At 45.9% G+C, this 17,092-nt stretch overlaps 2 protein-coding genes across 2 annotated transcripts in view; one reads left to right on the forward strand and one right to left on the reverse strand.

Moving 5' to 3' along the window:
- Positions 1-3,991, reverse strand: part of T265_08807 (hypothetical protein) — a gene marked incomplete at both ends in the record, with an annotated part of 13,412 nt that extends 9,421 nt beyond the window's left edge. Inside the window, one exon of the mRNA XM_009174714.1 lies at positions 3,872-3,991. Coding sequence (XP_009172978.1) covers positions 3,872-3,991 — 120 coding nt within the window. The remainder of the gene's footprint in view (positions 1-3,871) is intronic.
- The window catches only part of T265_08808 (hypothetical protein), a gene marked incomplete at both ends in the record, with an annotated part of 77,779 nt that overhangs the window by 4,600 nt on the left and 56,087 nt on the right, over positions 1-17,092 (forward strand). The window contains 8 exons of the mRNA XM_009174715.1: positions 6,552-6,652; positions 7,765-7,902; positions 12,513-12,579; positions 12,617-12,966; positions 13,010-13,185; positions 13,238-13,372; positions 14,412-14,631; positions 15,492-15,687. Coding sequence (XP_009172979.1) covers positions 6,552-6,652; positions 7,765-7,902; positions 12,513-12,579; positions 12,617-12,966; positions 13,010-13,185; positions 13,238-13,372; positions 14,412-14,631; positions 15,492-15,687 — 1,383 coding nt within the window. The remainder of the gene's footprint in view (positions 1-6,551; positions 6,653-7,764; positions 7,903-12,512; positions 12,580-12,616; positions 12,967-13,009; positions 13,186-13,237; positions 13,373-14,411; positions 14,632-15,491; positions 15,688-17,092) is intronic.

A 17,092-nucleotide genomic window follows, 5' to 3' on the forward strand; every position in this document is an offset into this window, starting at 1 on the left:
ACCCCCCCCCCCCCCCCGACCCGGAAAACTTGGGCGAAAGCCTTGACCTTGTGAATCCGTGAATCTTCAGCTCTAACCCAGACTCCATCCTCCAACACAGCGCCTACCAACCGATTTCCTTTCTGCAAATTCATGGGCCAACTTGGGGCTAACGAGACATCCACTATCGGTATGTCGGGCTGGATAGTTATCGTCACTCAGGTGCCCGGTCCCATTCACTGGATCTCGAGAAAAACCAAAATTGCACGAAACCCTGACAGGTGTTCCTCCTGGTCGAGAGTACAATGCCAATACAATACAATACCGTCAGGCGTAGGCGTGGACTGAGAAGCCTGGCGAGTCCGGCAGCTATGGAGATAGAAGAAGCAAGAAATGCTGTGCACAATCTATGCCAGCTGATACGCGTAATGGGCCCAAAGAAGCCGCCGGTGAGCGAAATGATCTATGATACGAACGGCTCGTTTACCCGTGAAAAACAGCAGCGCCTGATTCATTGGACTAGAACTTGAAGACCAATTCAGTTGGCCACCTGCAGTTGCTCAGCCGAATTCCCGACTGGCAACGCAATCCTGGACCATGAACTGGGAGCCCTCGACGGCCTCAGAAATTAGCAAATGCGTTTTGTCCCCTAAGATTTGCTTAAGCGTCATAGAGCTGTGCTAGCCCTTATGAACTCCCGTCAGCGCCTTCCAGAGATGGAAGTCATATACTCAGCCGGTGCTTGTCTGACTGCCCTTATGAACGTCAGCGCCTTCCAGAGATGGAAGTCATCTACTCAGCCGATGCTTGTCTGACTTGTCGTTATCTGGACAAAAGAGACCGTCCGTGGAATCGATCTTCAAAACGTTCACCTTCAGCAGTAAGTGTGACAAACACATAAATTGGCTCGACCTCCGTTGTACCTAGACTCTGCGTTGCTTATTTCACGTTGTTATACGAAGGCGCGACAAGAGAGGACCCGGGAGCAGTAAGCCGGATTCTGACCGGGAAGGGGTTGTGTAATTCACATCTTCACGCTCCGTCAAGCTTAGGAGAATCGGCATTCGTCAAAGCGCCCTACAATTTTGGTGTTCCTTGACTTCAGGAATGGGTTCGACTCTGTTGACCGTTTGGTTTTTTTTCCAACTCGCTTTCGCAACAGGATATGCCCCGGAAGTTTGTGTACTGTCTGCATTCACATACTTGTGGGTACGTGAGAGTGTATGAAGAGCTCTTCAAACATGACGATAGTGTGATAGAAGGAGTGAACACACAAATCTAGGAGACCATAATTAAGTTTGCAAATTTGCGCCACTTGTGGCACCAAAAAGACACCGTTGGGTCTCGAAGGGCGTGTGCGTCATAATTCAACGCGGAGTGTGTTATTGTACGGCCGCGAAAGAGGCCGTCGCAACTGACTGGGGCGAATCGATCCTCAAAACGTTCACCTTGGCTACTAGGGGCGGAGTATCTGAGGTATTATAGGGTCTTTGACCACTAATGGCTCGAAACTTCTATCCTTTGGCTCACACATCTGATCCATGAGTCAGTGGGAGAAGCTGGGATTTGTTCTAAGGACCCTGCCGTGACCTGTGACTCAGCAGTCTCATCCGCGAGGCAGCAAGTCTCAAGGTTTTCTTGAAAATCCTATTTGAGACCAGTGACTCAATAATCCGACCCTCTCGCGTTGGCGGTGGTGACCTACCTAGCCAGTGAGAGGAGGGAGTGAGGCATACGTATGTGATCTATGATAGCAATGGCTCGCGTATGTGTGAAAAATAATAGCGCCTGATTCATTGGGCTAGACACCTTCAAGACCAATCCAACTGGCCACCTAAGGCATGAATATGTGACTCCTAATGTGACTATGCACAGTGGGTGCTTTCTGAGTGACATGATATTTTCGTTTTGAGATTATTTCAACCGTACAGAATAGTCCTGACCTGAAGCTACCACCTTGACGCACTTTGCTTCACTATATTCTGGTGAAAAGTCATCTCTGTGCCAGTCGGTTATCCGGGCCAATTAAGTCAAGTGCCACGACGTAAAACCCGGTGCCTGTTTGCTGTGTCGACATAGGCCCAAACGGACTGCGGTTCTGACGCTGATAAGGATCGTGTATATCGTTCCTTGTGGGGCACAACATGATTCCGATCGTGTGTACACGCCTGACAATGTACTTTTCTTCATTCCCTCGTTAACGGAAAGTAGCATGTCAATCCACCATCTTCGGAGAGCTACCATAGCTCAGTAGTATCAACCTGAGCTACTCAACTGCTCTGCAGTAAGTCAACATCGTACTGGTAATGAGCACACGCATGAAGCCTAACAAAATGTGAGATGAGCAATACTAGAGGCGTTCAGTGCTATCTGTCCGACGTCTCCGAAAGGGTTAAATGATCACTAGAGGTTGCCAGTCCCGAGTCGTTCAGCCGTAGCACCTTTCCAATGCGTAGCTACCATGCCACCTAAGGAAATCACAAGAGCTGAGATGCTGTCAGGTTGCGCAAACCTAGACAGGGGTAGTAGAAATGCAGAGGTTGGGCCGGAATCACGGACCTTCCGGTTAGTTAACTCGCGCTCTAACAACCGAGCCATCTCGAGCTAGTCCTGGGTAATGCCAGGAAATTCATAGTGGGTAACGAGTACGATGGTCACGCGAATCCCTCAAACGTCATATAGTGCAAAGCCTAGGGAAAAACTTCCATGCCACCAGAAGTAAGCACGATGGCTGGCATACTGCCAACTTGCCAAGCATAGACAGGGGAAGTTGAGAGGCAGATGTCGGGTTCGGACCACGGACCTTCCGGTCAGTGAATTCGTGCTCTTACCACCGAGCTTTGGTGGACGATGGAATCTCATGAGGTGGAGAGGGCTTTATCGCAGGAAACAGCCGTGCCCAAAACAACCCAATACGATTTATTGGCTAAAAGAATGCAATGATCAGTGAAACGATAAGCGGAAAAGACAGCTGATTAATTCATCTACAAAAACGATGACTGGAGGGATAGGCCGAAAACTTCGAACAACAGTTTAGTTGGCGTCCTGCAAAACGGCCACTGGAGTCAGTGCATGCGGGCCAATTGAATGTAAACTTCAGTCGCCCTTCAGAAGAAGACATAATGTACGGAGTATCCTTGCTTAACCCTGAGGAGCCAAAAGTATTGGACGGTCTGTATTCAGCCCTCCTCAATGAATGCGGGAAATTCCTTTTTACCCTATCTGACGAAGCCTATTGGGGCTACATGGAATGAGGATTAGGAACTTGTATATTGAGGCACATTGCTCCTCTGCGGGGAGGCTGAACGTTATCGTGGTGTAACGGTTTGTGTACTTCTACGACCCTCTCGATCTCGATAGTGAAGGGGTGGAAAAGTTACAGCACTCAACTAGTCAGGCGCAACCATCATAATAAAAGGCAAGTGGTAGATGTTCAGCGTTGAATAAGCAGCGTCAGTCAGGCCTTGCTGCCGCTGAAGATTACATCGTATGTGAGGCATTCCGCTTAGTCTTTGTGTACACTTTCTAAACCTAACTTTATGGGCAAAAAATATCCAGAAGCTAAAAGGTTTTGGCCATGACCAAGTTTGGTGAACAATGAAAGAGGGTATCTAGTAGTGAAATCCATAATCTTCGCCATGAACCACCACGTTTACCTCAGCTCCTCAAACCAAGGTCACAATGGTTTCAGTATCTACTACTCATCAAACAAAGCCTTTCTCCTGTATCAACGGTGGCCGCCTCGGAGGACAATCAGAGACGTTACTCACTTTAGTCACTGCGTAGTCTACAAATTCCGTCACTAGAAGTAACGTTTACCCATGGCCAGTGTGGATTTGGCAGCCGGTCGCCTCTCGTGGGCCATCATTATCAACTGTAAAAAATCACGTACCTGCTGCACACAGGTTTTGGCCGCCACAGTTTCGTTCGCCGGCGATTTGGGGACGTGGTGTAGATGAGTACGCAGTGGATGCGGTAGCTGATATAATTGGGGTGTCTGTTGATTTTTCATTTAGGAAACCTGGCGGGGAGCAACATTTTGGATACACGAGTGTCATCGATGGCGTGACTGGGTCATGTTTGGCAATGTTTCTAATGATTGATTTTTCCCGACTTGGGGTTCCAATCCAGAGAAAGGGCAACGATCAGCGCAGCTGAGCTTACTGATGGTAGCTCTCACCCTACGCTATCAGTTCATTGTTTTACCTCCCCTTGGTTCCTTTCCACACCTCGCGTGGTTGTGCGAATAAGGCTGTTCGAGACAGTCGACCATCTGGCATGTGGAGCGCATAACAAAGCCAGCGCAACCTATGGAGTGTGATTAGTTCATCCATCGTCATCTCCCGAAAACCATTCGACATTTTTCAGCACTGCTATGGCGCTCCCATCAGACTCGGGTAATGCTCTGAAGACATCGTTGGTCAAACACTGAAGGTTTTTTGATGTCCTCAGCGCACAGCAGCCAGGTATTTACCCATATACTAATACTGATATGGAGCTTTCACCTTCGGATAGGCCACCAGGTTGACGAATTTGTATACTGCCTCAATTGGCCCATCCGCATGCATGGGGATATCGTTCAAGCACTTAACACTTTGCCGGTGTGAAACGTATGCCAAACCGTGAGGCATGTTTATTTAGATTTTTTAAATATTATTTGCATTATCACGTCGTCAGATCCAAGAAGAGCAGTGTCATCTTCGTGCTCGATATCTGTGAGCGAACGCTCCGGGAATGCTTCGAACCCACTGTCATTAGGGACTGCTAGTGAGTTTTCCATAATCGTGTTAATGACGAAGCGGAAAAGATGAAAGAGGACATCCCTGCCTGATACCACTTAATGTGGTGCACTCAAGCGAGAGCTGCCCGTAGACTTTCATACGGCTGCGGGCCGTAGAGAGCCTTAAGGAGTTTCAAGAATTTATGGAAAACACCTTTTCTCCATAGTGTGTGACGGTCCACAGAGTCAAAGGCAACCTTCAAGTCATAGAGGATCACCATTGTTGGTTAATGGAAGCAACTTCGTTACAGAATCTGTGGGAGGGCGGAAATTAGGTCGATGCATCCCCTTGCAGGCGGAACCCAGCTTGGTTTTCGCGGATCTGTCTCTCTTCGTGCTAAGTCAACTTTCGAAGGATAAGACCTGAGAGCACATTTGATGCCACGATGGTTTTCGCACGACGTCTGCGTACCCCTTTTGAAGATTGGAATAGCTGTCGACGTGCCTTATACTGTAAGCACTTTCCACTCCATATTGCATCAGCGAGTGTTGTCAGATGGGTCACCAGGGATTCGCCTCCTTTGGATAGGTTTGGATATATACCGTCCAGTCTTGGTGTCTTCTCACGTTTCACTACGGATGTTTCCTGTTTTATTTCTTCTGATGGGCAGGAGGCGAGATGTTTCAAGTGTTCAAATCGCGAATTTACCGACCGGGAGGTCCGTGATTCGAACCCGATTTCTGCCTTAATTTCCTTCCCCTAGGTTTGGGCAACTTTGCAGTATTCCAGCCCTCGTGCTCCTTTTGGGTGCTGTGGCAGTTATGCACCGAAAGGGAGTTACAGCTGAATGATTATCTTTATTATTATCTTATTATCTGACGGGCAATGAAGCTTTGCTCTTCATTCGCCGGTATGAACGGTCTCCAGAGGCTGTGTTGGAGGATGCCAGCTAAGATGTTCTTCGAAGTGTTCAGTCCATCTCTCAAATCAGCGTTTTTGTGGGTGAATTAATGAGCCGTCTTCTTCGCTTGCCGTTTCACTGACCGTTGCTTTCCCGTGGTCATTCGAACGTATGAATTAGCGTACGACACGGCTGCTTCTGGTAGCAAATGTTTTCTTCATCCTCTGGCTTTCGATGTCCACCAAAGCCCTCGGTCTTTCCTTAGGCTCTCCACTATTTGGCATTTGGGGAATTGACGTGCACAGTCGTAATCGTCCCGTATTGGTATGGATTTTAATTTCCCCTGTCTAGGTTTGGGCAACTTTGCAGTATTCCAGCCCTCGTGCTCCTTTTGGGTGCTGTGGCAGTTATGCACCGAAAGGGAGTTACAGCTGAATGATTATCTTTATTATTATCTTATTATCTGACGGGCAATGAAGCTTTGCTCTTCATTCGCCGGTATGAACGGTCTCCAGAGGCTGTGTTGGAGGATGCCAGCTAAGATGTTCTTCGAAGTGTTCAGTCCATCTCTCAAATCAGCGTTTTTGTGGGTGAATTAATGAGCCGTCTTCTTCGCTTGCCGTTTCACTGACCGTTGCTTTCCCGTGGTCATTCGAACGTATGAATTAGCGTACGACACGGCTGCTTCTGGTAGCAAATGTTTTCTTCATCCTCTGGCTTTCGATGTCCACCAAAGCCCTCGGTCTTTCCTTAGGCTCTCCACTATTTGGCATTTGGGGAATTGACGTGCACAGTCGTAATCGTCCCGTATTGGTATGGATTTCCTGGCCGACCATGACTGTTGATCTCGACAATATCCGTTGGTCATCTGATTGTGTCGGAGAAGTCGGACAGACAGCTCTGAACGCCGCTAGCATATTTCGTTTCACTTTTTGTGCCAATTCTTGCAGACTTTCAAGGGCCTGATTGGAAACGAACTGTTAGGCATGCACGCACCACGGCGTGATCGGAATCAAGCTGTGTGCTTAGGAAGGAACAGCAGTCTTGACTTGTAAGTCTCCACTGATGGCTGATGGCTGCTTGATCCAGATAGGTCCACGGTTGATTTGCAGTCGATGGCCGCCAGGTTACGCGATGCGAACGTTTATGCTGAAAGTTCCTACTGGCAAGAAACTGTTGGTGATCAACACACTACTGGGGGAGTCGTCCTACGTTATCTGTTCTACGAGCATCGACTGTGAATTGACCGCCCAGATGTGATCCCCACTTGGGTATCACTCATAAGGATCACAACGTCTGCTTCTTGCTCGACGAATGGCCTGGAATAATTGTCGATTTAAAGTGTACCTTATAGCGTCAGAACTGCAGTCCGTTGGGGCATACGTCTAAAACAAACAGCCACCATTTTATGCTGGCAGGCATTTAGCTGGTTTGGGCTGGATAACTGAATGGCGCAAGGGTGACTTCAGTAGAATCCAGTCCAGCAAAACGCGTTTAACTGTAGAACTGAGTGCCACTTCTACGCTTTATATTCCACCAACCATGGCTTCTGGATCGCCGGACACAGGGAGAAATGTGAAAGCTGTGTTATTCCTTGGCGTTTTGATATGTATAACCACGCTTGGGTATTGTATACGTGTTTCAGAAACACATCATGCATCAATTTTAAGCAAGAAGGTCTCAGTGTGCAACCTTTTTGCCATTTGACACCGAGTATGGGTGTTAAAAGCTCCTATATAAACAGGACCTCATTGATTTAACAAAAGTATTTTTATTTATTGTTGTTAATAGGCAGTGGGGTACGTAAGGCGAATCGGCCAGACAACTGACAATCGAACGATCCACCAACGTTTGCTTCTGTGGTGGGATGGGGTTGGGGAGGGTCATTGGTGGACAAAGAACTGTGCAGGCAAGTGACACTTCCCGGTTTCCCCGGCCGAGGAAGGTGGGTTCTTTTGAAGTACCCCACCTTGAGCCTTTGACTTAAAAGTCTGACCCATAAGGCAGTGGGAGGATGTAGACTTTTACTCGATAGCTGTTATCCGAGCCATTTCTGTAGTAGGCTTACTGTTACTTAGAAGATAGTTGTCAAAAGGTGGATTTCTGAACAGTTATTGGCATTTTACTTTGTGATCGATGCATATACGTTTTCTTTTTTTGTAGTTTGTGGGAACAGTGCCTTTCTGCGGTGCATCCGCACTCCCGAAATATTTGTAAATGCTGTTCTCACATGTCTGGAAACGAACTTCAATTGAGTGTGTTCCATCATGACGATTGCAAACTTCTGTCACAATTGGACTGGTGAGTTTTGTGTTTGGCTAGTTTACTCATATTCTGCCAACGAAATCATCCGGGTACTTTGCAACGCTCCCTCCACAGACCGTCCTCTTATCACATCTTTGTTGCCTGTTGCGGATTCCTGTTATCAAGAGGCGTCTACCATAGTTCTCATCGAAATCATTCTCCTAACTCATGACTCCCATATGGTAATCAGAAAATGAATAAACATGCCTGATTTGCTGCAGGTTGTCCAGTTTTTTACACTTATGTAAACACGTGGGAACACATGGATGGTGTAGGCTTAACCATCGAGTCAGCAAGCAAGGCATATTGAAAAAAATTAATACGAAAGCAAGATAAAGGGTTGAACTCGAGATGGCTCAGTTGTTGAAGCGCGAATTCACTGACCGGAATGTCCAGTGTTCGAACCCAACATCTGCATCTCGACTGCTGCTGTCTAGGTTTTGGCAAATTGGCACTATCTCAGCCCTTGTGTTTTCTTCGGGTGGCATGGCGCCTGAAGGGTGTTTCATCTGGGTTATTGTTACTGTATTAATAATAAGACAAAAGATAGAAACGAACAAGGTTTGTCTTTGGCTGTCTCGACTCTGGAAATCCACACGTAGTTCTTATTGCAAAGAAACTATGAACCATGCATGAGTGAACTGAAGAAGTTCGAAGTAATTTTACGGCCAATGGCTAGAGAGGTTAGATGTTCCACCAGTATATGTCAAGATCGGCCACAGGTTTCAGGTAAGAAAAGCTAATTTCAGTGAAGTTTTTGCAGCGAATTGGAAACACCATTATTTCTGGCGGGATGTACTACTCATAAGGTTTCTGAAAAACTTCTGTGAAAGGGGGGGGGGTTGTCAGCAAACTTGAGTAGCGCGTTCCGCCATCAAACTGTACTGCAGCACATTCAGGAGGTTCTGCTGGACTCAGTTGAATCTTCCATTGAAACCAAATTAGCTCGCGAGCATTAGTCCCAGTTTTTTCGCCATGGCCGTTGAGGGTGAACAAGATCTAGTACCATTTGGTTTCATTCACAAGGCTGTCTGTGGTTAGGCGGCAGTTTACAGATGACCACCGAGCCACAGTCAAGAAATGCCAACATAATGCTGAAGTATAGATATATATGCTACGGAGCAAACAAAAAACACGAAAACTTCAAGAATATATGGAGCTATCCGCCCTCATTTCCTTAGACCGACAAATTTTGGCATTCCTTTGTGATTCCTCATTGCCATAGACAAAGAGCACTGTACGTTTTTCGAAAGTCCGTCACTTATGTAACACCCGTATTTTGCCTCCCACTTACAGCCAAAAGGCTTTCGAAAGTGAGAATCCCAACCTAAAAGCCTCATCAAATTTTTTCAAGGAAATTTATGATCCACCACCAAGTGCTTGTCTTATATCCTACTCAATAATTGGAGCCCTACCGCTTATCCTTTTCAATCTACTTCGCGGGAATGAATCACGGCTGGAGATCTGAATTAGAAACAATAACGTTGAAGTCGTAACATTTTCCATATTTCATCGTTATCACCCAGTTTACGGTTGGAATCGTGGAGGCTTTGAGTATACAGACACTTGAGATGTATTAGTTATTGATGGTTTGTTGTCGTCGATGAGTGCCAAACAGAACCATTCATGTATCTCTTTAATTCCCTACGTCTGTTTTCACTTTTACTCGATAGTCGGTCTTTTTTCAGCCAGATACTTTGTCAACTAGGTGCTTTTGGTCCTTTTGCGCGTTCAGTGTATACGAGTCATGTCATCCCACAGGGCTCTGCTTTTAGGAGGATTTGTAGTTTAGTATCCTGGTCCGATTGGCCCTCAGGTGGCGTAATCTCTGATAGCTTTGACTTCACACATGGTCTAACCACTCGTCCCAGCAGACGGAACACATCGTCATTTTATGTTTTAATACCCGATGAAACAGTAAATCAGCCCATTTAGTTCTGAAAATATCTAATAAACCAAATTGGTTTGAAAATGAGTGTATTTCGCCATTCGGTTATGTTTCAGTGTTCGTTTGTAATCCTAAGTAGCAGGCCAAAATGGACTAGCTACTCACTTCGCACCACAGACACGTCTGATCCACTGTTGTTCTATTAGTTAACGCTCGTTCTTTTATGACTCTCAACTGCCTGGCCTCAGCCTACTGTCAGGGTTTTGGTATTGAGAACCATCTACTCAAACCCCCGCGCATGCCGCATACTTTAGAAAAGGTTGCTAATAAATCCCTTTATCAGGAAGAACATGAAGCCCACTGTAATTAGCCTTCTCCGTTTCAGAATCCGTCAACACTTGGTTATGAGAATAGAAAATGTCGGAAATTATTTTTATTAGTATATGGTTATTGCCTTTTCGACTCTACAGCCTCCTAATGAGGATTAAATCCACAGTCGTGCTTCACGGAGCAGCGATGCTTGGATGGTTATTCCACAAAAAGTATAAAAAGACAAGTCAAATCGTAATTGGCGCATGGGTGCTCCGTAGTCGTATTCTCGAATTTAATTGGGCGTTCAACCGGTGACTCAACCCAGAGAACCAGCGAATCACATGAGACCTTCATAAGTTTTGTGAAATGATTTCTTTCAGAACGATAACGTGAGCTGTCTATGGATGTCTGCTCTTATCTTTGCGCGGGTTTCAGCTTCTCAACAGTTTGACACACTCCAGACCGGTATCTTAGAGAGTCTGAAGTTACTGACTGTAACTCTCACAGACAACTTCGTGTATGGGCGATTATATGCAAACAAGTCGTAAATTTCGTGCTCTAGTCGATTTGATTCTACTTGTAGTTCAAACTATGGAATACCGTAAGTCAAGGAGTGGTTGATTAATTACCCGTATAAAGTATGCTTGTTCGTAAAAATTCGGATCCTGCCCTCTCCCTGTTGGCTCTTCCCTGTGAAGCTGGTTTTCAGTAAATGTGAAAACTATAGACCTTGGACGCTGCGTCTCTGTTTCGTTCTCTTAGTTCTCCGTTCCTATTTGATTGGCGCGCATGCGAGAAAACATCTGCCATGTACTCTTTCTGAACACTGCTGTCTAGATATAATGTAAAGTTTCAACGTGAACTGTTTAGCTGATTTCCTAGAAAAGGGTTTTGGGAGAGCTCGAAAAGTAATGCAGTCGAAAAAGCGTACACGGGAGGACGACGTCTCGAACTTGTGATTTTTCGGTGTCGAACAGTTACCAATTAGGTTATTCGGCCACTTCGCATACATGCAGTTGGACTTTGCATTGGTCAAGGGCCACCAAGCTATTCCTGGTTCAACATTGTCATTGGACCGTTTGAAGAAATTCCACAAGGGTCCAAACTTTGTCATTATGTAAGTAAGCGAAAGAGAAATGCATTCAACTCGACTAAAAGCATGCACTTGTGGATGGTGATAATTTGACTCCTAATGAAATTAAAAATTCCACAGATAGAAGGCGGTGATACGGAGCATTCAACGCTTCAGTCCTAAGCATAGGTACGTTAATTTGTTAGTTCATGCTCGAAATAGCTCATCGGTTAAGGCACGAGCTCACTGACCGGAAGATCTGTGGTTGGAATCCGATCTGTGCATCTCAACAGCTTATGTCTATACTTTGGCAACCCGGCAGTATCTCTGCACTTGTGCTCTCCTAGGATTGTATGGCACCTAAAGGGTGTTACAGCTGAACCATTATATTGTTATATTTCGGTCCATGCAGTGTTGGCATCGACGTTACACAGCATTTTCTGAGCCTGAGGACCACTGCAGGCACGCTGAAGATCAGCCACCCAGGTGGCTAATACCGGAATGCACATAACAGAAATTGCTTATTGCAACAAGTACACTCATTTGCAATTCCCTTTGGTTTTCATGGGATACTCAAGTGAATCTCTCGTTTATGATGAGCGCCAAGAAAGGCGAAACTGGTCGCGGGCTGTCGAAGATTTTCAGCAACCTTTAAGAAGTTGCTTATCTGTGGACCACAACGACTGCAGTTCACCGCACCAGTGGATATAGTGCTGGTAAATGCCTCCCGGTACGGAAACAAACACTCATTTTCAAATTAGGATGATGGGGAGATCCAACTGGATCGCCCTTCATACGATAAGAACCTCGGGAAGCCCTCTCACTGTCCCACCCTTGTTAGTGGTCAGGTCACCGACCCTCCATCAATCGTATTTCACACTTGATAGAGATCCGCCGATCAGGCCTACCTGATAGGACCTAACGAGGAAAAACTCGCAATACGCTATCCAGGGATTTCTACAAAAACTTACAAATCCTGTCCTGCTGCTTCGTTGTTTTGAATATTGTCCTAAGTGAAGCATGCGTTAAAGTTGAAGAATATTATAAATAAGAAATTGAGTCCACTTCTCCGTTAAAGTCACTTTAATTTGAAAATAAGCGTTCATTTCAACCTATTTCCGATTCGGCAGAAAATTAAAATAGTTGGTAATTCAGAGACTAGACAGGTAGTTTCAATGCAAAAATTGTGTGCTATGAATGCCCGTAAATTCAGATATTCCTCTAGATCCGTTTTACTGTAAAACATTATTCACATTTCCTGTTAGTTGTGTCGCTAAGTTGCGGTGAATCCATGTTTATCACAGTCCCATTTCCCTTGTTTTCCTTTGTTTCCAGTCTAGAATTTGGAATATTTAAACCAGAAGCAGTTGAACAGGTCGATCGGCGTCGGTTACTTGAACGAGTGAGTTGCCAGACCATTCTGTCAGCCTTTTTTCCAGGCTGTGCTCTATTTTGACAGCATTATTGCACACACAGTTCTGGAGATCGAGAAGGATCGTGCTCGCGAAGAAGCAGATGCCTTAGCCGAACTGGAATTAAGTGCCCGTGAAGAGGATTTATCAGCTGTTCGTTTTCGAATCTACGAGGACTACGCCGAGCGCTTTAATAAGCTTATTGATCCTAAGGTTTACCTCTATCTAGGACACTTTCAACTCCTCCTGCACCGATTCGACGATGCACTCTCTGCCTACCTGAAATACGAAGCACTGTGTCCTGCTGATTCTACTCAAAACTGTGCTTTTCTCTACGGTTTCGGATTGTGCGCATTCCGTTTCAACGCATTTCACAAGTAGTTGACCATCCTAACATAATCTTCTCTTCCCTCGTTATAGGACTGTGCGTTTGTTTCAGCAAATCCTCTATTTGCAACCCTGGTTTCCAAAAGCTAAGGAGCTTCATATTCGCCTGGGATATATTTACAAACTACAACATAACTTTGACAAAAGCTTGAAACATTTTCGTCAGGCGTTGAACGATTCTTCACCTTCCACGTTCAGCAGAATTGAAAGTAAACTTACTGTTTAAGGGGATAATGCGTTTTGCTTTTTTCACTCCTTCAGTACGCTTTCACATTGCCCATTTGTTTGAAGTCTGCGGAAAGCCCAAGCAGGCCAGCTTGGAATACAGACAGCTATTGGACACGGAGAAGAACCACGCTCCGGCCCACATTCGACATCTTTGCTTGCGGCAACTTGGTAGGTGAAATATTATCCGGCTTCTTCATGTTCGAACGCTGAAAGGCCTGCCTTTGGAATTTATTGCACTTGTTCGAAATGTCACGCACTACTAGTCATGCTTTTCACCTCGAACAGTAATCACTTCCCAACCTCACCCACATGCTATTTAGTGGTCACCTCAGAGGTCGTTTCCATTATTGAACACCAACCGATCTGTGCTGTGCTGTGCTATGTGCTTTTGTTCACACGAGGTTTAACGTAATATGTTCAACCTCACGACTTTTCCGGCCACAGATGCAGCTGGCAACCAGATGTCTCACTAATCTTCCAGGATCCAAGCTAGTAGACCTTGGGTTTGGTGGTGACAGGTCAGCTGACAGCAGAATCAGTGCGGATTTTTCCGAACGGCTTAACGATCGACGTTGTTCGTTACAGAAGGTTTTTACACCATTATAATGTCAAGTACTCCTTCAAGACTGGGACACTACTTCGCCTTCAGTCACTCTAAAATTCAGCGATCTGAAACACTTGAGTAGATCGCGGAGAAATCTGTGAAGTCTGGCTACGAATTGCGAAGACTGCGTTTATGTTTGCAAACCTAGGACACCTTTGAAGGTTGCAAGATATTTCCTCTCTGGAAAAGTGCACCTACACTACCATCGTAGGAGTGGTGGACGTGAAACCTCGCCGCTACGCACCGAGGCGGTTGAGTGTTTGACCATAGATGTGCACACAGTGTCCATTGCAGTTGGTGGGAGCACCGTGACTAACAGTGGGGTAATAATTGGTCCGGATAAATCCATACTAGAAGGCTTGATTGGGCTTCATTGTTTACAGATGTAAGGCCTGCGCTAAGAATGGCAACTGCATTTGGTACTGGATTTCCTGTATTATCTTGAAAACCAGTGTTTTGTCGAGAAGGATGAAGCTAATATCCTTCCTAAACAACGTGGTTTACCACCAAACGAGAAGCATGTTGATGGTCTGTACTGATTTTGTGGAAGAAAATTTACAACTACTTCATTTGAAAGTTTAATTGCCGCTCCTTTTCCGTCAGCTTGGTTACATCATACTGGTGCCTGTGTGGCGAAAGGTGAGGGAGCTCCGGAGAAAGGTTTGGATGTGCAGTGGCTACAGAGTGCTCTGGAGTTGGATAACACCAACGGAAAAACTTGGTATTTATTGGGACGCTGTCAGGCTGCACTAAACCGAGTGCAAGAAGCTTTTGCCGCCTATCGAAGCTCAATTGACAAGACGGAGGCGAGTGCAGATACCTGGTGAGTGGTCAGACCTTGTGATATTTTTCGTCACTGTGGTTGTTTTCTGGTATAGAGACCTGTCCATTGATGCAACCTGGTTGAATTCGTTACTGGCATTCAGTATTTTCATGCCATGAAAGGCTTGGTTCCGTTTCTTGGCCTAATGACCACCTGCGCTTCTAAAGGGTTCTCTGTACAAGCTTAGAAGTGCGTTTACGAACTCATCATCTCAGGCCTTCTGACGTTTTTGTTTCAGCTGTACTCTTCTACCCACAACGCACCCTTCTGGTTCAACCTCTTACAATCAGATTATGAGCAACTATTTTTGATCACAGCCGATATTGCACCTGGATTCCTTACACTGACACTATTAGGGATCTCTGTCTCCGTCTGTCCTCGTTCACGTTTATCCTTAGACCCTCACACAAGTAACACAGCACTGCCTTCATTTGCCCTTTAACTTCTGGGGACTCAGCTAGTTACCACATTCTGTTGCCGCTCTTAGTCGGGTGGCTGTTGATCTGCGCGCCAGTTCTGGTAGCAGGCTCGCAAACATATCATCATTCGAAGAGGCATGGTCAGGCCATAGACACTGATGTCTTCTTTTGCCATTTGTGATTTGGAATTCGTTTCTGTGGTTGGGCTGCTTCCTATGATAGTGGAAATCATGAGCTCTTTGGAAAACACGTGGAAGTTCTGGTCCTTCGTAAATAGTAATTGTTATCACCTGCTACAGTATTCGGATTGCTCTAATTCCTTTTCATCTGGGACTAGCCAATTGCCGTATTTTTCTGCTTCCGGTTAACTTCATTGTTTAACCATGTGCAGGCTTTCACTCTCTATTACTGACCCTAACATATGTTTTCCTCCCCCACTAGGTGCTCAATTGGTGTGCTCTACCAAGAACAAAGTCAGCCAATGGATGCACTCCAAGCGTACTTTTGTGCTGTTCAATTGGACAAATGTCATGTTGCTGCGTGGGCTAACCTCGGCACACTGTATGAAAGCATGCAACAGTACAAGGAGGCTCTCAAATGCTATAAGAATGCTGTGAATGCGGACAAAAACAACGAGGTGAGCTCAGTCGCATTTAGGTACTTCAGGCGACTACCCGTGGGTCTGCATATAACATGAACTGCATCCAAGTCGATCAACTGGTTCCAGATCTGAGACCCTGCCGTGGACCATATCCTGCGGCGATGCGTATCCGACTGTCTTTCAGGACATCGTAGGAATTTGTATATCCATCCATATAGTTAACCTGAAACTGCTGATTGCACCGTATTTTGTTGCAGATCGAGGTCACCAAGTCATTCTTTAGCTCATATTAATGTAGTGTGATGAGCATGAGCATATGAATATGATTATGTCTGTTTTTTTTTCAGAATCTGTGCACTCGTCATAGGCACCAGTAACAGCAGCACATCATTAGTCAATATGAGCACTTAATGCACTTTATCACATGGTGTCTTCCGCTACATACAACCAATAATGAACGATGACGCTCTCCTTGTTAGGCCGCGATGGACCCTGCGTCCCTGACCTATTAGTATGTTTGAGGTCTACTGTTCGATCTGGAATATGCAGACACATCGTTCTCATGTTCGAAGAGGCGGCGAATCCGTACGAGGCAGTTAGAAAGCGTGTTTTCGGTTGTGTAACGGGTACTTCCATTGAAGAATTTGTCCAGCATCAGAAGCTGCGTTTGTTGAGACATATGTTACGTATGTCTAACCATCGTTTGCCGAAGAGAGTGCTGTTTTCCATGCCCAACTCAGGGTGGCAGAAGCAGAGAGGTGGCCAACCCTTGACTTGGCAGAGGGGTATGAAAGAAATCACGAAGCGTTTGGGTGCTGTCGGTGCCACTGGCCTTCCAGAATGGGAACCGTGTGATCCCCACTGCGACTGGTTGGAGATGCTGCAAGATATGGCTGCCAACCGATGTCAGTGGCCTTCTTGTTGTCAGTTTCTACCCAGGTTGCCTGAATGAGTGGAGGAATGATTGTGGTAAGCTAGCACTAAGTCCCTTCCCCGTCCACCTCTTTTCTTCACAATACGGCTTTCGTAGTTGCACGGCAGTGAAGCATCGCTGTTGAACACTGATGTCGTGCTGTCGATGGTGATGAGACCTGTATTTACGTACTAATGTATCAGGTCCCACCGCCAATGCGCAGATGCCTACCACGCCCCAGGTCATCAGTGGATGAAATTGTGGCACTCACAACCACTGTACGACGAAAATGAGATTCTCAGCCGTACTGGATTTAGACGCCGTGGGTGTCATTCTGCTATCCGGCGTTCCTCTATCAGTGAGTGGCCTTTAAGTCAAGGCGAACATCTGGGCATCAGCTACCGCGCGGTTTTACCCCCTGACTATTGGTAGTTTTGGAATACGGATTTTCATCAGGTTCTTTCGGCAAAACCCAGAAACGAGCTTCCCTTTTAGCAGTAAGAGTGCTTTCTGAGTCACCACCTCTTC

Source organism: Opisthorchis viverrini, assembly GCF_000715545.1.
Source record: "Opisthorchis viverrini unplaced genomic scaffold opera_v5_237, whole genome shotgun sequence".
NCBI classification, from domain to species: Eukaryota; Metazoa; Platyhelminthes; class Trematoda; order Opisthorchiida; family Opisthorchiidae; genus Opisthorchis; species Opisthorchis viverrini.